Source organism: Vidua macroura, chromosome 20 (assembly GCF_024509145.1).
Source record: "Vidua macroura isolate BioBank_ID:100142 chromosome 20, ASM2450914v1, whole genome shotgun sequence".
Classification (NCBI taxonomy): Eukaryota; Metazoa; Chordata; class Aves; order Passeriformes; family Viduidae; genus Vidua; species Vidua macroura.
The window spans coordinates 8,013,871-8,035,515 of record NC_071590.1 but is presented as its reverse complement, the minus strand read 5'-3'; the positions used below and the strand labels follow the sequence as shown (position 1 = coordinate 8,035,515).

Below are 21,645 nucleotides of genomic sequence, written 5' to 3'. Positions count from 1 at the left end.
CTCCCCCACTTCTTGGCATTGTGTAGAACTCACCAAACCAGGCAGCTCTTACACTGCCCACCCACCCACCGCCATTTCAAGTGTCACCTTCCCACCCACCACACAATTCCCACCGTGGCCAGTCCTCCCCTAGACCAACACCCCCAGCCAGAGTCCCTTCACAGCAGTGCCAGGCACTGGCACCCCTCACACCCACCCCCAGGACCAGCAAACAAACACAACCACAGGTCTGTAACTTGCAGCAAAACCCACCCCGTGCAAAACCACCACACCATTTTGTGGTGTCTACCCACGTGGAAGCAGAGTGCTGCTAAAATGTAAGAAGAAAAAACAACACGGTATTATTAGCACTGAAGATTTTAATCCAGATCCATTTTAACCACAAGGTTGGTCCTCGTCATACATGCAAAGAGGCTTAAATTGCCACGGTAAGAAGCCAAAGCATTTCACTTAGTACACCAGTTTCACCTGCTTGAACTGAGACAGACTACAGGGTGTAATGTGCAACAGAAAACTTTATTAGCATTTCAACAGACAGTTGTTCAGCAGTTACTCAAGCTTGCATTAACCTTGCATTAACTTAATATTAAGACATTGAAGAACTACAGTGCAAACACAAGTGCCACTGGCAACCCTGGTGTCAAGCAAGAAGCACAGGAACTTAACAGCCACCCCTGAGGCGCAGCACCAGGTGCAGGGTGGATTCCTTCTGGATGTTGTAGTCAGACAGAGTACGCCCATCCTCCAGCTGCTTGCCAGCGAAGATCAGCCTCTGCTGGTCAGGAGGAATGCCCTCCTTGTCCTGGATCTTGGCCTTCACATTCTCAATGGTGTCACTGGGCTCGACTTCCAGAGTGATGGTCTTGCCAGTCAGGGTCTTCACGAAGATCTGCATGCCACCCCTGAGGCGCAGCACCAGGTGCAGAGTTGACTCCTTCTGGATGTTGTAGTCAGACAAGGTGCGCCCATCTTCCAGCTGCTTGCCAGCGAAGATCAGCCTCTGCTGGTCTGGGGGAATGCCTTCCTTGTCCTGGATCTTGGCCTTCACATTCTCGATGGTGTCACTGGGCTCAACTTCCAGGGTGATGGTCTTGCCAGTCAGGGTCTTGACAAAGATCTGCATGCCACCTCTCAGGCGCAGCACCAGGTGCAGGGTGGACTCTTTCTGGATGTTGTAGTCAGAGAGGGTGCGCCCATCCTCCAGCTGCTTGCCAGCGAAGATCAGCCTCTGCTGGTCAGGAGGAATGCCCTCCTTGTCCTGGATCTTGGCCTTCACGTTCTCGATGGTGTCACTGGGCTCCACCTCAAGGGTGATGGTCTTGCCAGTCAGGGTCTTCACGAAGATCTGCATCCCACCTCTCAGGCGCAGGACAAGGTGCAGAGTTGACTCCTTCTGGATGTTGTAGTCAGACAAGGTGCGCCCATCCTCCAGCTGCTTGCCAGCGAAGATCAGCCGCTGCTGGTCTGGGGGAATGCCTTCCTTGTCCTGGATCTTGGCCTTCACATTCTCGATGGTGTCACTGGGCTCAACTTCCAGAGTGATGGTCTTGCCAGTCAGGGTCTTCACAAAGATCTGCATGCCACCTCTCAGGCGCAGGACAAGGTGCAGGGTGGATTCCTTCTGGATGTTGTAGTCAGACAGAGTACGCCCATCTTCCAGCTGCTTGCCAGCAAAGATCAGCCTCTGCTGGTCAGGAGGAATGCCTTCCTTGTCCTGGATCTTGGCCTTCACATTTTCAATGGTGTCACTGGGCTCAACTTCCAGAGTGATGGTCTTGCCAGTCAGGGTCTTCACAAAGATCTGCATGCCACCCCTGAGGCGCAGCACCAGGTGCAGAGTTGACTCCTTCTGGATGTTGTAGTCAGACAAGGTGCGCCCATCTTCCAGCTGCTTGCCAGCGAAGATCAGCCGCTGCTGGTCAGGAGGAATGCCCTCCTTGTCCTGGATCTTGGCCTTCACGTTCTCAATGGTGTCACTGGGCTCCACCTCAAGGGTGATGGTTTTGCCAGTCAGGGTCTTCACAAAGATCTGCATGTTGACCTGCAAGACATAAAAATGCTTCAGCTACAGCCACTTAGTCAAACAAAGCCTTCCGTAAATCCTAAACAAAGGAATTACCTTTGCTATTTCCGTATCATTTTTTTTACTTTGGTTGTAGGAAATGTGAAATTAAAAAACCATTTTCCAGTTTGACTAACCAAATCTGGTTTTGAGGCAAAACCTACGGAGTTCTTTAAACAGATTACTCTCATTAGAGGACCTCCGCACCGCCCCTCCTTTATGCCCGCAGTGCAGCAATGCGGCACCGGAGCTGCCCGATTCTCCCGTACATTCCCTCCCCGCAGGGCAGCGCCGGACCCCCACGACCCGCCCGAGGGCAGCGATGCGGCAGCGGAGCCCAGAGCCGCCCGCAGTGCGGCAGCGGCGGGAGCGCTCGGCCCGCCCCGCGGACCCGCCCCGCGGCAGCGCCGCCGCTCCCCCGCCCCGGTAGTGACTCACAGCCGCCTTCCGGCAGCGGCGGCTCGGCCCGCGCCATCTTCCCCGGGACGCGGCCGCCTCCCCGGACAAGCATTAACCTAATTTAGCCCCCCCACACCCCCTCCGCCCGGCCCAGCTCTCACCGGCGCGGTTCAGAGCGCGACACAACCCTGCGCAGCGCCGCTGCCCGCTCTCTCCGTTACCCCGCTGCAAACCGCCCGGCAGCGCCCAGCCTGCACGGCACGGTCCTGCCGGAGCGCTGGGCCCGCCTCCCCCCAGCCCCAATTCCCACAGCGCACTCACGTCTGCGGCCCCGAGCGATAAATGTGTAAAACGTATCCAGCGATGCTAAACCTCGGATCTGCCGAGTGACGCACACCCGCCCTTATTTATAGGGCTTCTAACCACGTAGGCCCCGCCCACCAAAAACTAGTGTGTCCATCCGCCTCCCAAAGTAGTCCCCAGGAAAAGATCCCTGTTCTGGAGCGCACCCACCTTTTCCCCGCTCCAATCCCTCTTCCGCAGGCAAAGGGGTCCCAGAATTTCAGAGAGGGGCATCAGACCCTACCAAATCGGCAAATTTCTGAGGGCGCGGATAGATCTGGGACCGTTTTTTGCCGCGGCGCTGCGACCAGGCGTTGGTGGGCAGACTGGGAAGTCTGGCGGTGATTGGTGGGGCGAGCCGCAGGGCGGGCGCTGATTGGCTGCTCGGGGGGGGGGGGGGCAGTTGGCGAGGGGCGGGGGCGGCGGGGGCAGGGAAGGCTCTGGAAGGTTCGGCGCTGCTCGGCGCTGATTGGCCCGCGGTGAGGTCACGCTGTTGCTGAGGCGGAGCCGCCTGGCGGGGCAGATTTCGGCCGGGGGGGGGAGCTGGGGCCGTGAGGGGACAGGGAGAGGGATTATCATGGGGATTGGGATTAATGACGGCTATAGGAGCGATACTGGGGCTTCTTTAGCTCCCGCCTGAACCCCAGCAGTGCTCAGGCACGGACTGGGGGAGAAATGCCCTAAAAAAAGGGGAGTGAGCCTTGGTGCCAGTGTTTTATGACTCACTGGGGCCTCTGACCAACGCTTTGCCCAGGATGGCTCCGTGGAAAAGCCCAGGACAGGCTGTAGGGCTGGTCCTGGCCTGTAAGGCTGAGAGGAAAAGCAGAACCGAGTTAGCAGAGTTGGAAAAACAGCATAATCCAGGAGCGTTGGTGGCTCCTGGGCGCGACACGAGCTGGCCCAGTCACGGGGCCCGGCTCCCTGTGGAACTGGTTGGAGCCGGCTGATCAGGTAATTCTCTCGATGTGAGGCTGCACAACAAGCCCTGTGATGAAATGCTGACATTTGAAATTCAAATGGTTGTTTACTCGCCTCCAGAACAGGAAGCTTTGATCAGTTATGAAGCAGTCACCGTCTGTGAACTGATGTGGAAACGTGCCTTGGGTTAGTTAAACTTCATTATACCTTTCAGGCTGGCTCTTAACTCATTTTGTATGATATTAAAGATGGAGTGCACAAAATCCAAGATTGTTTTTGTGTTTTTTTCAGCAGCTTTATCTACTGCTCCCTCAGTGAAACCAGATGACCTTGTTAAATCCTCCACTCACAAAGCATCAGCACGTGTCTGATGGGCAAGATTCACTACAGAGCTGCTCTATTTCCCCCTAAAAACAGCTCAAACCCAGACAAAAATACTAAACCACCAAGAAAAAAAGAGAAAAACCAAACCCCAACAACAGAATCCTTTTGCTTTCCTTTCTCCTAACAGGGTTTCTAGCACCTCCTGGTTTACAGTAAAAAGGAAATAAATCATCCTACCAATAATTACTCAAAATGCAGGAACAGGAAGAGGGAAGAATGGTAACTGGAAAGTTCAGAAAGCTCCATGGCAATAAACAACGTTGGAAATATCATTTTGGCTACATAAATTTAGGACAAAAGGCAGAGTTGGGCAATTCCCGTTTGTTTGCTGCCAGTTCTGCTCAGCATTTCCAACATGGGTTTTGTTTGGTGCTGCCAAGGAGGCTGAATGTTTGCTCCAAGGCTGGCCTGTGCTTGCTGCACATCCCAGGCACTCTTCCCCAGGGAAAGGCCATGAGTGACTGATATTTACAAATATGAAAGGCCACATCTGTCAAGCTGGAGATTAATGTAAAGCCTGGGCAGTGTTAAAGCACATCACACATTTACTAAGGATTTTAGGGTGCCTGTTTCTCTTTTTAACATTCCTCTAGATGGAAAAATAGCAATTTCTGTATTTTTTCTTTCCTTTCTATGTAAACCAGAAAGCACAGGTGCCCTCTCTTTTTTTTTTTTTCCTAAATATGGCTAAATCTATGGTGTGGCTGTACAAAGCACATGCATTTAACAAACTTTCCCCTGGTAGCTGTAGGTGAATAAAAAACCATTGAGCAGCTGTCTCTGAGCTGTATATAAATAAATGCAGAGCTGAAAACCCAGAAATCTGTATCTTGTGACTGCTCTGACCACAGGTGGCTACAGCCTTTGCCAGGGCACGGGGCCTGCAGTTGGGAACACACATTTCTTCTCAAAAGTAGGTCACTGGGCAGTGGTACAGAGCAACCTACTTTCAGGAGAGAAGAATCTGGGGTCAGGGAAATGTTTCCAAGGAATCTGTACATTCTGGAACACAAGCTGGGTCTGGTTTTTATGTAGGCTAATGTTCTAGCAACGAGGTATCATTTTTACATGAGGCAATCTGTTTATCTTTAGCTACCAGGTTTACCTTGGGACAGCCAGCCAGGCCATCACAGGGTGTGTGGCAAGTCCAGTTACTGCTCTTTGTTCAGACAAAAATAGGGCTGCTTGCCACAGGGGGAAAAAAAAAAATATATCTATATATACATATATACATATTCCTATCTCCTAACATTACTCACACCTGCCTCTCACTGTGTATGATGCAGTGTAATTATATTTACAGTTGTGGAGATAAATATAAATATTGTCTCCCTGTAGCAGTGCAGGAAGGTCCAGGCTTGGATCAGGTTCCACCCACGAGACAAACAGACCCGTGGCATGTCACTGCTTGTCCTCAGGCTGCCAGCCTGGAGGGTTACACAAATAGTGAGTCAGAATTCAAAGTACTGTGAGATTGACTGTGATATTCTGAGATTACCAAAAAAAGGCAACTCCCTCGGTTTTGTTTTGATAGCTTTATGCTAAAAATAAATTCACTAAACAAAGTTTTTAAGAAGCCACCGACTTCAGGAGCTAAGAAAAACAAATTTTAAGAAAAACAAATAGATTGGTAGTAAAAAGATGAAAATTAGTGATACTCCTCGGTCTCCCTGCTTGTCTAAAGCGTATTTTAACTTTGTAGGACACGTGGGATTCAGCTTTCAGAGCTGTGCTGCCACGATAAACAGGCTTGGGCACCTCTGGGTGACGCAGAGGGACATGTGACAGCTCTGCTGGAAGGAGACGTCCAAAGGGGATTTTGTAAAGGGCTGAAATCACAGGTTTGTGCCTGCGTGTTGTGCCAGTGAAAGCAACAGCTTTAACTAATAACTAGGTCTGTTCTACAGCTCCTTGTCTGCATCTCTCACTCTGCCTCCTGCCTGAATGGTTTGGATCCGGTCCAAGCTGCAGTGCAGGGACGGAGCTGCTTTGTTCACCTCCTCTGCTGCCTCTGAGCGCATTCGGCTTGCGCTTTCCGGGGTGAGGTTTTCCAGCAAAACAGCAGAGAAGTTCCTTGGGAAACAGGCAGACAGAAGAAGAAATGGCCGAAGAAACAGGCAGAAGAAAGAGTCCTAAGCTGTTGTTAATCATTGTGTGTCCAACAGAAGCTCTGTAACAGTGAACACAAACAAACACCGTCAAGGCCCTTCTGATCAGCCCGGGGGTGTCACCTCCTACATTTTGTTTTCAGATCCAGCTTGGGTCCTTTGATGGTGAGGAAAACGTCTGGAATGTTTCCCCCTCCACCACAGGGAGACTCAAACCCAAGCACTGCCATTTCCCCCCCTGAACAAACCATGTACTTTGAACCACCTCAGTTTATTTAAGTGTGCTGTCAGCTGTACACAACTCCTAGTTCCCTGCTTATTAGATATAAAAAACTTCCACAGTTCCTAATTCTCTTTTACCCACAAACATGTAGCTGCTTTTGGTGCTGCTTTGGGGATAAAATTGCTCTTACAGGCAGAATTTCAATGCTGGCTGTGAGCCAGGCCTGCAGAGCTGAGTCATTGTTATACAAGCAGAGCTGAGATGGCGCAGAAAAGCCCCTTTGTACTTTAACACCGAACACGTCAGCTGCTGCTGGCCTTTCAGCATCACAAGACACCTACACAGAACAAACTGCAATTTACTGGACTTTTCCTCTTGTCCACCTCGTCCATCATCTGTCTGGATATTTCTTCCTGCTCCATTCTGCCTCTCAAGCTGAACAGCAAATGCATTTTTCATCAAGCTTTTGGCCTCTCCTGAAGCCTGGCAAACACTGCATCAGCTTTGGAAACAGTGAAATGAGAGCTGGTAGCTCTGGGCACTGGGAAGGTGCTGCCCAGATATACACTGACAATACGTTTGACCACTGAAATTTAGGACTTTCAGCTCAAAATATCTGTAACATTTATCATCATCCAGAGTTCCACCTTAAAGGTCTGGAATTGATTATTTATGTGAGACTCGGTTTTGTGTTCTGAGTCCTTAGTGATAAAATATGAAGCAAATGAAAAAAGAGAAACAATTTATTTACTATGGCATTTTGCACTTCCATTTTTGTCCTCCAGTTCCTTATTCTGAGATATCACAGGAGAAGAGAATTTAGCTTCTCAGAACAGCTTCTGCATTTAAAATAAAGTGAACTAATTGTGGAGAGGAACAGAGAGTGACAGATTTGCAGATATTACATGGACAAATTCCCTCCAGTTTGCTCCTGGAACTGCTTTTTTGAGTGCTGGTGGCTCCTGTCATTGGGTCATTTGTATGAATCGACATAATGAGCCCCTAAAATGAACTCCTAAAATTGCCCTCTGGCTTTCAGTGTGTTGAGTTCAGTGGTTTTGGGACAGGACGGACCATGAGTGGTGCTGGCCATACCCCAGGGGAGAAGAATCCCTGCTGCAGCCAGCACAGGCTCAGTTTCAGTGCCTCCCCAGTTTCACCTCAGTGACTTTTTCCTCCCAAAATACGAGGTGACTGACATGTAATCCGGTTTGACTAAAGGTCTGGGAGTGGCTCAGATCAGGAGCTGCAGATGAATTTGTCGCACAGCGTGTATTCTCGTGCTTCCATGGGAGTGAGTAACCAGAGCGGAGATTCACACAGGGGATAACAGGAAATTGTAACTTGGTGCCCTTTCCTATCGTCAGGGAGGTGCTGAGGCACAGGATTCTTAAGCAAATCCTGGCATGCGCCATCTCAGGAGGCAGCCTGAACACCAGTCACATCTTTTTAAAGCTCTTTTCCAGACCGGAGTGCTGATGGATGTTTATTCATCACTGCCCTGCTTTGCCATGTTCCTGACTGCCACAGGACCCTTTGGTGCCTCTTTGCCTCTCAAGACTCAGCTCACTTGTTTACATCTTTCCCCTTCTTGGAAAGAACAAGACATTAAGTTCTGTTGACTACAAATTCTTGATTATATGTCAAACAAAAGAAGTTTCCAATCCTGCAACACTGAGCACAAAGGTTTGTCTTTGGAGTGATTATTTTTTTCCCCAACTGAGTGTGACTTGGACACCTCCAAGTTTTGTACTTTTCCCTGCACTGATAGTTTTACTTGAGAAACAGCACTGGATTTCAGTGTTCAAGAATAACCTTTTGTAAGATATTTAGCACTAAAGGGGTGATTTCACATTTTCCTATTTTGTTGTTGTTGTTGTTTATTTGGTTGATTGTTTTGGTTTTTTTTTTTTTTGTTTTGTTTTTTTTTTAGTTTGGTTGGGTTTTTTGGGGGTTTTTTGGGTTTGTTTTTGTTTTTGTTTTTGTTTTTGTTTTTTTGGGTTTTTTGGGGGGGTTTGCTTTTTTTTTTTTTTTTTTTTTTGCTTTTTAAGGTATGTACTCTCTTATTTTCAAGACTTTGCTAACAGAATTAGTGAAAAGCTAAGTGGGAATCCTGTAAGAAGCCATTTCTTTGCAAAGCTGCCACAATGACTTCAAACCTCAGGAAGGCCTAGACACATCCTGTGCTGTCACAGCAATGCTGTGTCTAAATGAAGGCTGTTCATAGCAGAGAAGTGAAACACCACAATTCCAGCAGCACCTCGGGTCTGCTGAGCACCTTCCCATCCCTGTTCAGTGTTCAGGATGAGAGGGGAAACCTTGGACTCATGCCTGTGGATCACTGGCATGCCTGGCCTCAGCCCTGGAATCAGAAAATCATGGAATCCTTAAGGCTGGAAAAAACTTTTAAGATCATCAAGTGCAACTGTTAACCCAGCACTGCCAAACCCACCACTGAACCATGTCCCCAAGTGCCACATCCAGCAGTTTCTTGAACACTTCCAGGGCTGGTGCCTCCAGCACTTCCCTGGGCAGCCTGTTCCAGTGCCAGCGGGTGGCCAGCAGGACCGGGCAGTGACTGTCACACCTCGAATCCTGGGGCCAGTTTTGGGCCCAGCACGAAGGACATTGAGGGGCTGGAGCGTGTCCAGAGAAGGGAACGGAGCTGGGGAAGGGGCTGGAGCCCCAGGAGGGGCTGAGGGAGCTGGGGGGGTTCAGCCTGGAGCAAAGGAGCTCCGGGGGCTCGTCCCTCCCTACAGCTCCCTGACAGGAGCCTGTGGTGAGCTGGGATCGTTCTCTTCCCCAGGTAACAAGGAGGAGAGGACACGGCCTCAAGCTGTGCGGGGGAGCTTTAGGGTGGAGATGAGGAAAAGATTTTTTTCACTGAGCGTTCTCCACGTTCTACACCAGCCCCTCCCGGTGCCGCCCGGTCCTGCCGTGTCCCCTCAGCCCCTCCTGTGTCCCCTCAACCCTCCTGTGTCCCCTCAACTCCCCTGTGTCCCCTCAGCCCCTCCCGTGTCCACTCCCGTGTCCCCTCAGTCCCCCCGTGTCCCCTCAGCCCCCCCGTGTCACTCCCGTGTCCCCTCAGCCCCCCCGTGTCACTCCCGTGTCCCCTCAGCCCCCCCGTGTCACTCCCGTGTCACTCCCGTGTCCCCTCAGTCCCCCCGTGTCACTCCCGTGTCACTCCCGTGTCACTCCCGTGTCCCCTCAGCCCCCCCGTGTCCCCTCAGTCCCCCCGTGTCACTCCCGTGTCCCCTCAGTCCCCCCGTGTCCCCTCAGTCCCCCCGTGTCACTCCCGTGTCACTCCCGTGTCCCCTCAGTCCCCCCGTGTCACTCCCGTGTCACTCCCGTGTCACTCCCGTGTCCCCTCAGTCCCCCCGTGTCACTCCCGTGTCACTCCCGTGTCACTCCCGTGTCCCCTCAGTCCCCCCGTGTCCCCTCAGCCCCTCCCGTGTCACTCCTGTGTCACTCCCGTGTCCCTTCAGCCCCTCCCGTGTCACTCCCGTGTCCCCTCAGCCCCCCCGTGTCACTCCCGTGTCCCCTCAGTCCCACCGTGTCCCCTCAGTCCCCCCGTGTCACTCCCGTGTCACTCCCGTGTCCCCTCAGTCCCCCCGTGTCCCCCGGTGCGGCCGTTCCGCCCCCCGGGCCGTGCGCGTCGCGGGGGCGCCCCCCGGTGGCGCAGGCGGGGGCGGCGCATGGGGCGCAGCGCGGCGGGCGGCGTGCGGCGCTCCCGGCGGGGCAGCGCGGCCGCGGGCGGGACGCGCCGGGCCCGGACCAGGAATGCCCGGGGAAACCCGGCCGGGGTCAAGGCGGAGCCCCCCGCGCCCGACGCCATCGATCTAGGGGCGCAGAGGGGGCGCTGGGCCGCATTCCAGGAGCGGCACCGGCTGAGCTCCGAGGAGGTGGCGCGGCTGCTGCTGGACGCGTAGTGAGTAACGGGGCCGGGGCTCCGCGCTCCCGCCCGAGTCCCGTTCACGGCAGCGTTCTCTGCACGGCGGGTCCCGAGAGCTGCCGAGAAGGGGGGCCGGGGCTAGGATGGGGAGGGGGCGCACGCACCACGGATCTGTGCTAAAGCTGCCCGTGTTTTAAGGCTCTCCCATCGAAAATGCCCTTGGGGGCTCCGCGAGGCTCAGCTGCTAAACCTCCACCCATTTCCTGTGCTCGCTCTGTGCAGAGCACGGCACATCAGAAACTGTCCGTGGGAGGCAGAATCTGGAAGGAAAATGTTTTTTCCTTTGCATTTTGCGATTGACCCGCACGGTGACTGCCCAGCTGCTGTGGAGGCGGCTCGGGGAGAGGGAGAAGCACAGGCTCAGAAATTCCTTGGTCATAAGGTTCCTTTGCAATTACAACTCAAAATAAAAGACATTTCAAATATTATGTAGAACCCACTTATCTCTGCTTTTCCCAGCTCTTAAATGGAGGAATATTAATGGTGTTGGAGGAACTGTGGGGAAAATTGTGGGGAAATTCAGTTCTCAGTTCCGAGCAGTTTGTTTTGAGGTGATAGCCCTGGTTTCTGTGTAGGGTTGTATATGGGCACAGCTCTAGGGTCAGCACTGTGACCTGGAGTGTGGTGGGGAGCTGTGTTTTACAGAGTGGAGAGTCCTCAAAGTGGTGCTCTTCTTTCCTTGTCACCATTTTAATTAAACCTCAAAAGCAATTGCTGCAGAGGACAAAAGCCATCCTCCACCTCATGTTATTAAATACATTTGACTTGGTATTCTGCAATGGCTCAAGACAGAACTGAATAATGTCATGTAGAGCCTTACTGTTCTCTTGGGCAAAAACCAAGAGAGGAGGATCCCAAAAGCTCTGTTGTGTCTCTCTGCAGTGAATACAGGGGTTTGGTGAAGCACACAGGAGGCTGCCACTGTGGAGCCGTCCGCTTTGAGGTCTGGGCTTCAGCAGTTCTGCACGTGTTCAACTGCAAGTGAGTTGGTTTGTTCCCTGTTCTCAGAGATGAATGTCAGCTCTCTGCTTTTCCAACCTTAGAGCTAAAGATGAGACAGCTGCAGAGCAGCCTCTGAGCTGTTTCCACAGAAATTACCCCTAATTATGTCCTGACCCACTATGAGATCAGTGTTGGTGATTTCAGGTGCTACTTTGGGCAGGACTTCATGTCTCACAGCCAGGCTCACACAGAAAGTGTCAGGAGAGATCTAATGAGTCCAGGTGCTCAGCCATCTGCTTTCTGTTTCCTCTCATGCAGGGGGCTCAAAGCACATTGGTCTTTTTTTAACTTGTTCTTCTCAAGTGACATCAAGCTCTGACCACATGTGCCTCAAACTAAAACATTCTCTGGTTTCAGTAGTGACCCCTCTTTGCCTGCTTCCAGCTCATGGGTGAACCTCTGAACTTTACTTTCTTGTTTGCAAGGTAATGAATGTTGGCAGAATTGCCCGAGCATGCTCTGAACCATTGAGTGGATGTCTCAGGGCTAGAGTTTATCCTCAAGAGTGTGTGTGAGAATATCTTATTGGGGTACCTGTGTAGGGTCAGTCTGTTCACAGGTGTGCTTGACAAACACTACTGACACCACAAATCCACTTTTGCCACTTACCTCTCAGCCATTCTAGCTGTGGGATTTCTGTTGTCAAGAGGTCTGATTGCTGCTCTACAACCTGTCCACTTCTTCTAGAAAAGTCTGCTTTTTCTTTTACAGTTGCAGCATTTGCACAAAGAAACAGAACCGACACTTCATTGTGCCAGCGTCACATTTCAAGCTGCTGAAGGTAGAGTAAGAACACAGTAGGAGCATGGCCATGAGCACGAGCAGTGTTATCCTCACAGAGCCAAGAACAAGCAGTTCTCTGCCCTAGGTTTGGCTGGGTGGGGGAAATGGCTGCATTTTAAGCTGTCTGGTGTGGTTGTGTTAGTGCATTTTGTTTAGAGCTCTTGCAGTTCCCAGGCCTGACTGTTATGGACACGTGTCCATACAAAGCACAGGGGTTCAGGAAAGGAACAGGAATGCACAGCTCTGTATCTCAAGTAAAGACAGGAAGGTGGCATTTTAAATTGTACATTTCTTAGCTACAGGCCCAAAGTAATGAATCCATCTATTTCCATGGAAAACTTACAGTGCTTTTCCTTTGCTTAGGGTGCTGACAACTTGACAACATACACCTTCAACACACACTGTGCCAAGCACACGTTCTGCAAGACCTGTGGTGTTCAGAGCTTTTATACTCCTCGTTCTAACCCTGATGGTTATGGTAGGTACAAAGCAAGCTGTGCTAACCAGAGTAAACCACCAAGCAAACCTTGGTAAAGATTCCATTGGATGCTGACATGACAGCAGTGAGCAGCATGTGTCCTAAGAGTTTGTTCCTAAAGGAACTGCGGTCTGAACCTGTAGCTCCTCCTCCAAAAAAAACCAAAACAATCTTACCTATAATGTGTGCGCTTCTTCCTGGAATTTATTATTTATATGAGACAGGATTCTCATCCAGGCTCCTCAGCCTTACAGCAATAGCATTTACAATTCCCTGAGATGCCCCAACCATGGAATGGAGCAGGCATCTCCCACATGTTATGAAAAGTAGGTTTCTGTGTACTCTGTTTTTCTTCAGGAATCGCTCCCCACTGCCTGGATGATGGCACTGTGCAGACCATTATCACAGAGGACATCAATGGCAAGGAGTGGGAGAAAGCAATGAGGGAACATAAGACCATCAGAGACATGTCAAAACCCTGACACCCTTCCAGCAGCCTTGGGAGCACTGCCATGGAACTGCAGTCTGGGATTTCCTGGGTGATGGTTGCTGAAATCAATCTCTACATTACTGTTACCTGTTCTCTGTTTCTTAAATAAATCTTTCTGTGCTGATTGTCTCGTTCCTTTGTGACATTCAGTTTTCAAACTGCTTCTGCTCTGTAAACCACTGCAGGGTTGCTGGTTTGGCACTTTGCCTTTAGCTGTGCTAAAGTTTAAATCACAATACAAAAGACTTCATTAGAATCACTTACACCTCATTCCTGTGTCCTGCTGAGACTCTTGTGAGTTGACCTTGAGCCCTGTTCTGAATCAAGAAGAAGAGCTCATGTTTCAGGAGGTGAAAGTAAAGGTGGAGCCTGCAACACAACACGTATAAAAGAAGCAACAGCAAACATCAGTACAAATAGAAAAAATTGCATAATTTCTGATGTTTTATTCAAAAGCTTTGGCTTTTTTAAGTTCTGACTGAATAACAAAGGTGTTGTGGTTGTGGTATCTGTGGAGATAGCATGAGCTTTGAAAAGTTACTCGTGATAGCTGGATCTTACAAAAGCACCAAGGGAGAGTTGCCAAGCAGTCCTTGCAGCTCTGTCTTCTTGGGGAAACAGTTTGTGCCATATCTTCTCCAATGCAGAATCCTCCAGAGTTTGGCTCCCAATTAAAGTTAATCCAAATTTCTCATTTTATTTAAGCTTCTATGAAAATAGAGAGCTGTTAACCCTGTTCTCAATGTATCAGGCAACAAGATATTCAGAAGGAGGTTCACCCAGCCTAGGTTTTGTAGTGTGGAGAATGCCACACAAAGAGCACCCAACACAGGAGCTTTCTTGAGTCCTGGGCCTGGGGCAGTCGAGGTTTTGCTCGCTCTTTGCTCCTGTGAGTGATGTCCTGTCAGAGCAGGCGCAGGGAATTGACCACCAGGTAGCGAGAGAAGAGCAGGTGGAGCTGGCGGAACCAGAGGAGCTGGCTGCGATGGCACTGCATGGCTCTCTAGGAGGAAACACAGTGCACAGAGCATTACAGGAACCTTCCAGAGCTGCTCTGGGGGTCAGTGCCCATTTATAGGACAGCCTGTTTTCAGTGAGCAGGGAGAGGCAGGGCAGGCTGCCTAAGCTCTGGGCCTGTCTGCCCCTGAGTCTGGTGTTGTGCTGCCTGATGCTCAGAGGGTCCTGCTACAAAGGACACTTTATGTGTCACTTCTAACAACAACTCCCCTCGTGATCTCAGGCCAGGGAAGTGTTTACATGCTGGGAAGCAGGAGCCTGATAAGTGTGTCTGGGAACATCTCTGCTCCTTCTGACCACACTGAGTCTATTTTATAGTGCACCAGCCTAGAAAGGTCAGATTTCAGGAACAAAAATTCATAGGAATAATGAACAGCACCTTTATCCAAGCTGTTTCCATAAGTATCTCTTATCTTTTAACAGCCTCAGAAGGAAGAAAAGTCTGTAATTTGGGAATTAACAGCACAGTTTGCTGGGTAAATATTTTCATGCTATGGAAGAGCAGCTAATCAGATTCTAATATAGGGAACTGTGGGGTAAATGTGTGAGATCCTATGCAGCAAAATAGTTTAAAAATGTACAGTAAAGGGAACTTGTGAAGAGCTTTGAGCTTTGTGAAGTTCACAGGCTGTCTCCATCTTTAGTGAGAGCTGTGATCCAAGGATGCTGTTCCTGGCATGCAGTCATGCCAGGCTTTAACAGGCCACTCACATGTTCAGAATACTGTGTTGGATCCAGTTTCCTTTGAAATGCATCCTAAATCCTGGAGAGTGTAAAACTCAGTGCCCTGTGACTGACTGAGCTGCAAATCTGCTCAGCCCTGTCCTGTCACACAGGACATGAGGTAACCTGGCTTGTCCATGTTTCTAAAATCACTGCAGACATTCCTCAGTGACATTTCTAACCCATGGATGACACTTCTGGCATTCCCTGGGAATGTGACATTTGTGACTAAAGTGCTCACAATGAGGATGAGCCACTCAAACAGGCCAGGCAGGTGCCACACATCTCACCTTGGCTTGTTCAGTCTCCTCCTCTGTCAGGATGAAGAGTGCATCCGTGGGCAGGAGGCAGGAAATGAGGACATCCAGGAAGGAAATGTATTTCCTGCAGAGATTTACTGATTCCAGCACGAGCACACGGCACCCTACACAGAGAAAGAGGATAAATATTTCAAACCAGCAGCATTCTTGTAAGGTGCTCTTTTCTCCAGGCTCAGCAGCTCTTTGTAGCTTCCTTGTGCTGCTGGCCTTGGGAATCTTTTTTGTGTAAAAGGGGAACTTCTGATGCTCCCTCCAGGATTTGTTTGTGCCCAGTGCACATCTATGACCATTTGTATTGAATCTTATTGTGTATGTGACCCTTTGTACTGGTTCTTGTTCTGTAATAGCCTGTGGAAAGCAAAGCTAGCTTTGAATGTCCCAAAAACGGAGTGTTTTTAAAATCTTCCTGCATAATTAGGCTAAAAAAAAATAGGTGCAGATGATTCTCTGAATGCTGACACTGTATCATATAATGGAATTTTAAAACAGTAGTTTCTGGTTCAGCTACCAAAATGAAATTTCATCTTTCTACTCAAATTCTTAGCTACAGAATAAATATTTACAAGCCTCAGGAATAAAATATTAACTCAGGCAGGCAGTTACACTTTAACAGAGTTCCTGAATTCATTGTTCAGATGTTTGTGATGAAGCAGATGAAGGTAACACGTTTCAAGATTCTGCTGATGTTGAAGGGTTTTTTTTTCTGTTTCAAAGATCCCTTTGAACTCAAAAGTTAATTGCTGGGTTTTTTTCCCATGGCTAAATTGTCTTCACTGATGAGTTCAGAGCTACTGATGGTCCCCTTACGAGCCTGTAGCTCTCAAGGCAGCTGCTTTGGGATTTCCTTGGCTTGGAAGCTGCTGTGATTATGTTCCACACTTCCCACATTGTATTAAAGTTTGACAGAAGAGGCCAAAGTCACAGTTTACACAGGTGAGCAGAGATGCAATTCAATTTGCAATGAGATTTCCTTCAGTGAGCCCTGAAACAGTGAAATTACACACAGAAGAGACAGAACAAAGCTCTCATGGACTCCCTCTGGCACATCTCCAGGATCTTTCAATTCCTCTCTTTCTTTTCTTTTCTTTTCTCCAAGGGTGCTGTTCCAACTTTTCAACAGCCTCTCCCACTCTCCAAAGTTAACTGGTTCCCTCTTCATTTCAGTACCACAAAGGGCTCTAGGGCCATGCTCCCCTTCCTTTGGAGGGGACACGGGACACGGGGAGCTGACTCCCCAGCAGGTCACACAGAGCATTCCCAGCAGTGATTTCCTCCTGCTGTGGGCAGCAAGGGGCAGGGGTAGAGCCCTCAAAGGCAATCACCGGCGCTTCCACCCGGCCGGGCCCGTGCGGAGCGGCGGAAAATCCGCGCTGGAAGCGGCGGGCGGTGCTCGGGAGCCGCCGGGAGGTGGCGGCGTCCGCCGGCCGGGGAGGGCACCGGGCAGCGGGACCCGCATCCCTTCGGCACCGCTGCCTTCAGCACCTCCTGTCCCCGCTGCCTTCAGCACCTCCTGTCCCCGCCGTGTCCCCAGCGCCTCCGTCCCGCCGCAGCTCGGCCCCGCAGGGTCACGGAGCAGCGCTGGGCAGTGCCGAGCGCCTCGGGCCGTGCGGGAGTGCGGGGGCTTGGGGGCGGCACGGCCCGGACACTTGCTGAGCCTGAGCCCCTGCCCCGCTCCCAGCCCGCCGGGACAAGGGACAGGCAGAGCTGCTCGGCTGCCATCCGTTCCAGTTGCTCTCCCAGGGGATGCTCTGCAGGCACAAGTGCTGCAGTCGCTCACAGAAGGGCCCTGACACTCCTTTAATCCCGCTTGGGGACGTTTCTTGTTTGCAAATAGCAAACTTGGAAGGAAACCTGTGATGTGCCACGAGTGGGAGAACCAGAGAACCATTCTTCCCCTTCCTCTGCAGAGATCCTCTGGGCTGCTGCTGGGGTAGTTTCAGAGGGAAGAATTAGTACAGTGCTGCCGTCAGCATTCCCAATGGCACCTGTTTGCTTTGCAAACACTGATCTTTCAATGATCTTTCCTTTCCTGGATGGCTTTAATGGCCTTTGGCAATGCCACACCAATTCCTCCTCACAGTGATGGGAAGAGAGGCCTGGCACCACTCTCTGAAGCTTGGGCTGCTCTGTTAACCAAATGTGCTCTCCCTTTCCTCAATTTTTTTTCCCTGAGAAATATTAATTTGTGCAGCAATTGCACCCTTTTGTTCCCCAAAGCTCAGCAATAAGGACTCAAAACCATGGCAAGTGATTTCAGTGTGGATGGCTCTGACCTGCTGGGTCCTCCTGGGTCAGATCAGGTGAAGTGGTGGCATCCAGCTCCCCAAAAAGAAGGGCACTGTGAGAGCCCTCTGTGTCAGTGATCCAACCAGGATTTCCATGTGCTGACAGCAAAGCCTGCTCTGCACGGTAATGTGAGATGAAATGAACCAGGGAAGGAATGTACAGTCCAGGGAGAGATGGAAAAGGGTTCAGAGAAACAGGCTGCTCCCTGCCAAGCAGGGTGAGAGCAGCACTGCCATTGAGGAGTCCTGTGACACCAGCAGGTGAAGCTTTTCAGAGCCTGCTGTGCCTGTGACCAGGGCAGGATGGGATTAGCAGTGTAATGCAACCTCCCCAGGTTGGCAGAAAGGGCAGGATCAATATAGCTCATGGATTAGGCTGAGAATAGAAGGGTGTGAAGCCTGCAGCCTGCTCAGCTTGGCTTTCCACTTCCAAATCACTCAGGCAGCAAGGATGCCTAGAATGAGGAGCTCCTGAGTGAGCACTGTGTGTGCTGCAGGCCTGCACTGCTCCTGATGGAAGGAGGCACAGGTTCTTTTGGAAGAGCACTGGTTATAGCTGGAAGGGGCCAGTGGCAGGGATGGGAGCACATCCAGCACTTGTCTTGGCTTCTTGAAACAAGTGCTTGTGCCTGGGCTGGAGAACTTGATTACAGATTATAAAAAGCCTGTTGTGTTTGTGCTGGCTAAAGGCATTAGAAAGCAAAGCAGGATATTTAGGGTGCTCATTTGCATATCACTGAGGCAATGCAAGGCTTAGCTGGCTTTTGCATTTGCAGGGAGATTTTCTGTGGATTCCCTGATCACATGGGCTTACACAGGCTCACCCACAAACAGCTCCCTCTTCTCAACAGCAGCACAGCACTTTTCCATGGCCTGAACATGCCTTTCAGCTCCATCCAGACAGCCTCAATCCCAGCATCACCCTTGTTTCATTAAGCCCCTCTGATGCACAGCCCTGCACGCCTGCCAGATCAAATTATAAATACTGGGAATTTCAATGAGACTGGAACTATATTTGGAAAGGCTTAGCATAAGCAGCAGCATGGGAGCTCCCCGTTCCTTTGGTGTTTGTAGGTCATGTCAGATGTGATGTAATCAGAGCAGCAAGGCTTGCACAGAGCTCCAGCAGCCTCTTGATGCTGCTGGAGAAATGGAAATGTTCTCTGGATGTGGGTCTGTTTCAAACCTGAATGGATTTGAGGCGCAGCCCACATTCAGGACCAGAGTAAAACCTGCATGAGCAGCACATGAAAGTGGCTCAGTGTAGATGGGGTCTGACAGCCAGCAGTGACATCAACCACTGCAGCCCCTTGTCCTTTGTGCTGCACACAGCTCACAGAGCTCTGCTGCACCCCAAGGCTGAACAAAGAAAAGGTCCTAGGAGCAAAGCTGGCACTAATGCTCCTCTTTCATGAACTGGGGAACTGAAAGGACTGGAGTCAGAGCTCAGCTTAAGGGCATTCTGCCATCTTGGCTCATGCTGTCTCATTAGGCCTGCAGCTTCCTGCTAGCAGAGAATTAAAACTGATTTGCTGTGACTCATTCAAATCCTACAATGATTTGGGAATTAGCATTAAAGGAACACAGCCTGGATGGCTGCTGAGGGAGCAGGAGGTTGACTGGGTGGGCCTGGCTGAGCCACCTTCCTATGCTCTGTCCAAACAGCTGAGTGACAGCTTTGTGCTTAAACGAGCTCTACACATTTGTCCCTGGGCAGGCACTGTTTGCTAGAGATAAGGGCTGCAGCTCTACTCTAGAAAAGGGGTCAGGAGCTACCTCCTTCTGTTCTTTGTTTCTTTCCTTTCCCTACTTGTACAGAGAATTTCTCAGAGATTCTTGCTCACAGGTGGAAGAAGCCACTACAGTTTGTTGTGCCACTGCAGATTCCTTTCTGAGCACAGTTTGGTGGAGGCTTAACTTGCTACATGCAAATATTTTTGGCTAAGTGGGTAATTGTTTCTGAGGCTTTTGTCACAGAAAAGGAAAAAGGCTTGTAAGCAAGATGTGACCAAAAATTCTGTGACTAAGCTGAGGGATCTGGAAAGAGCACTCAGATTCACCCAAGAGGCACAAGGCCAGACACTGCATCACACCACTGAGGCAGGACAACCCCAAGGGACTGAAAAGTGACTGTAGAGAAGCCTGGACTGGTAAAAAATTGCAGGAAGATAAAAGTTCAGCTGTGGGCTTCATCTGCAGTGCAGGGGTGAGTTGGGCAGCTGGAACCCTGGACACAACAGAGATGTCAAGGACTGCAGGGTGGGGATGGGAGGTGGGAGGGGAGGTGATGGACTCCTACCTTCAGGTAACTTCCCCTCTGAATGCAGGTACCTGTGAAAGAAGAGACACGAGGGGTCAACACTCAATGGAATTACTCAAGCCCTGATTTTACAGGAATAAAACCCTGCACATTAAACCAAACCTTTTCATTTAACACACAGTGACAATGGCCAATCTTATGAGAAACTTCAGGAGCCCACACTGGTTGCACCTCAGGCAAGGCTAAGCCTTATTCCCCATGCTATTCTGCCATTCCTTTCCTCATCCTGGCTGCTGGGACACACCACAAATAAGCTCCATAAATCAAATTCACTCTCAGACTTCCCAAGGGAAACCCAAGAGGCTGCCAAAGGCTGCTCACCCCTCGGAGCACCTGTGGCTGTTTAAAGCCCAGGCTCTGCTGGCCAGGGGCATTGCCTCAGCAGCTGCTTCTCTTTGGGCACCAGCTCTTTTTTTCTAACCCAGGCTGGCACTGGGACATCTGAGAAGCTGCTCTGGCTTTTTGCTCACCAAGACTTTGATCTCTTCATGACTTTGTCCTGTAGCAAAACAGAACAGGAGGACCAAGGATGGGAGATGTGAATGGTGATGGCACTTCCAATCAGGAAGTGTAAGCAAATGACCCTGGGGTGGTGAGAACATCAGGGGGTGTTCATTTCAATTCCTTTCTTAGTTCTCTTGTTTTTCCCTGCTCATGGCTTTGGAGCCATCCTGGATTTGGCCCACGGCAGGGCTGGGAAGCAGCAGGTCTCCAGCAGATGGCACTCAGGGCTGTCCCACACCCAGTCCTGCTCTTCCAGGAGAAAAAGACATCCAAACAATGGAACATTTGCCAAAAGGAGAAAGGAAATAATAATAAAAAAAAGTTATTTAACCCTGTGTAATATTGAAAGAGATTGTTATCACCTAATAGTGGTGTATCTGACAAAGGACAATGTGCCAGTTCATGTGTAAATCAGCCAGGATAAAACATGCATTATATGTAAACTGCTGTGTTTCTCCAGTCACTTTCAAACTAGGATTATCTCTAGCTGTTGGTTAAGTTCAAGGAAAAGGATTAGCTACACAGGCCTAGACAAAATAGGAAGCACGGAGTGATGAATACCCAATGCAATACAAAACAAAAGTCAAGCCAGAAATGCAGAACTCAAACAGCAATCAGAAAACATATTTAAACAGATTCTCCTGCCAGTGGTGTCCTCTGCTCCAGAGCCAAAGCAATGCCATTTCCTACTCAACAATGGCCTTGGAATAGTGACTTGGCCACCTTCTGCCCCACCACTCAAGTCTTATTGCTCTGACAAAGACTGTTAAATGTTGCCTTGTAATTTAAATATCTCCATTAATATCTGCCCTGCTCTTCTGCCAGAGGTTTCTTCCCCCACAAGTGGAATCTGGCCACCCAAAGAAATGATTCAGCACTTGGTACAGTTAGTAGGGTGGGAAACTTTTAGAATAAGCTTGGAGAGATAAAGCAGTGAGTGGTTGTGAAATTTGGCAAACTCTCTGAAAGTCCAGTGTCCATTCTGGGTGTGCTGCTCTGCCACGGAGGCACCTTCAAAGCCTTGAGTTGCTCTAAGAGGGAACTAATAATAACCATTCCTGTCACTAGGAACAGGAGTGAGAGATCCAGCTCATATGGAAACGATTCAGCAGGAGCAGGGAGCATCTTCAGCAGGGAAGAAAAATGTGATTCAGCAGTAAATTAAGGAGTTTGTGCTTGTGTAAAGGTTCAGGGAGACACAGACTGTGTTTGGTTACTGAAAAGTCCTCGAAGTGGCTGCCAGCAGACCTGTCACTCATCTGGAAGAACAGGCATGAAGAAACTGCATCTCTCCTCATCCTTTTTGTCCCACTCCAAATGCTTCAATTGTCAGCA

The 21,645-nt window shown here is 50.1% G+C and overlaps 3 protein-coding genes and 1 long non-coding RNA gene across 14 annotated transcripts in view; 2 read left to right on the top strand and 2 right to left on the bottom strand.

The window, feature by feature from the left end:
- Positions 1-497: 497 nt before the first annotated feature.
- Positions 498-3,129, bottom strand: UBC (ubiquitin C). 2 transcript variants are annotated; one of them, XM_053995517.1, is made up of 2 exons: positions 2,975-3,129; positions 498-2,041 (listed from the first exon to the last, which is right to left on the bottom strand). In XM_053995517.1, exons 1-2 carry the CDS (start codon positions 3,035-3,037, stop codon positions 662-664), a joined length of 1,443 nt encoding a protein of 480 aa, XP_053851492.1. In that variant the 5' UTR covers positions 3,038-3,129; the 3' UTR covers positions 498-661. The 2 variants fall into 2 exon arrangements, with proteins under 2 accessions (XP_053851492.1, XP_053851493.1); XM_053995518.1 differs by lacking the exon at positions 2,975-3,129 and adding an exon at positions 2,783-2,887.
- A 242-nt stretch (positions 3,130-3,371) lies between these two features.
- On the top strand, positions 3,372-9,482 carry LOC128817201 (uncharacterized). 3 transcript variants are annotated; one of them, XR_008440129.1, is made up of 3 exons: positions 3,372-3,907; positions 4,013-8,122; positions 9,243-9,482. It is a non-coding gene; the product is annotated as an uncharacterized LOC128817201 (long non-coding RNA). The 3 variants fall into 3 exon arrangements; XR_008440127.1 differs by lacking the exon at positions 9,243-9,482 and adding an exon at positions 8,511-8,689; XR_008440128.1 differs by lacking the exon at positions 9,243-9,482 and adding an exon at positions 8,488-8,525.
- A 634-nt stretch (positions 9,483-10,116) lies between these two features.
- CENPV (centromere protein V) lies at positions 10,117-13,265 on the top strand. The gene is made up of 5 exons (XM_053995527.1): positions 10,117-10,364; positions 11,271-11,369; positions 12,102-12,171; positions 12,537-12,651; positions 13,009-13,265. Exons 1-5 carry the CDS (start codon positions 10,132-10,134, stop codon positions 13,131-13,133), a joined length of 642 nt encoding a protein of 213 aa, XP_053851502.1. The 5' UTR covers positions 10,117-10,131; the 3' UTR covers positions 13,134-13,265.
- A 289-nt stretch (positions 13,266-13,554) lies between these two features.
- PIGL (phosphatidylinositol glycan anchor biosynthesis class L) overlaps positions 13,555-21,645 on the bottom strand; it is a 52,250-nt gene continuing 44,159 nt past the window's right edge. For 7 of the 8 annotated variants that reach the window (XM_053995519.1, XM_053995524.1, XM_053995520.1 and 4 more), the window contains 4 exons: positions 19,786-19,817; positions 17,475-17,603; positions 15,172-15,305; positions 13,555-14,144 (listed from right to left, as the gene is read on the bottom strand). In XM_053995519.1, coding sequence (XP_053851494.1) covers positions 14,046-14,144; positions 15,172-15,305; positions 17,475-17,603; positions 19,786-19,817 — 394 coding nt within the window. In that variant the 3' untranslated portion in view covers positions 13,555-14,045. The remainder of the gene's footprint in view (positions 14,145-15,171; positions 15,306-17,474; positions 17,604-19,785; positions 19,818-21,645) is intronic. The other variant, XM_053995521.1, reaches the window with a different exon arrangement.

Bases quoted from the DNA above. Each gene is read 5' to 3' on its own strand.
- UBC (XM_053995517.1), bottom strand. From the start codon at position 3,037: ATGCCCCTCTCTGAAATTCTGGGACCCCTTTGCCTGCGGAAGAGGGAT. The intron at 2,042-2,974 runs GTGGGTGCGCTC...TATGTCTTGCAG, and splicing joins GGGATTGGAGCGGGGAAAAG to GTCAACATGCAGATCTTTGT.
- CENPV (XM_053995527.1), top strand. From the start codon at position 10,132: ATGGGGCGCAGCGCGGCGGGCGGCGTGCGGCGCTCCCGGCGGGGCAGC. The intron at 10,365-11,270 runs GTGAGTAACGGG...GTCTCTCTGCAG, and splicing joins CGGCTGCTGCTGGACGCGTA to TGAATACAGGGGTTTGGTGA. The intron at 11,370-12,101 runs GTGAGTTGGTTT...TTTCTTTTACAG, and splicing joins CTGCACGTGTTCAACTGCAA to TTGCAGCATTTGCACAAAGA.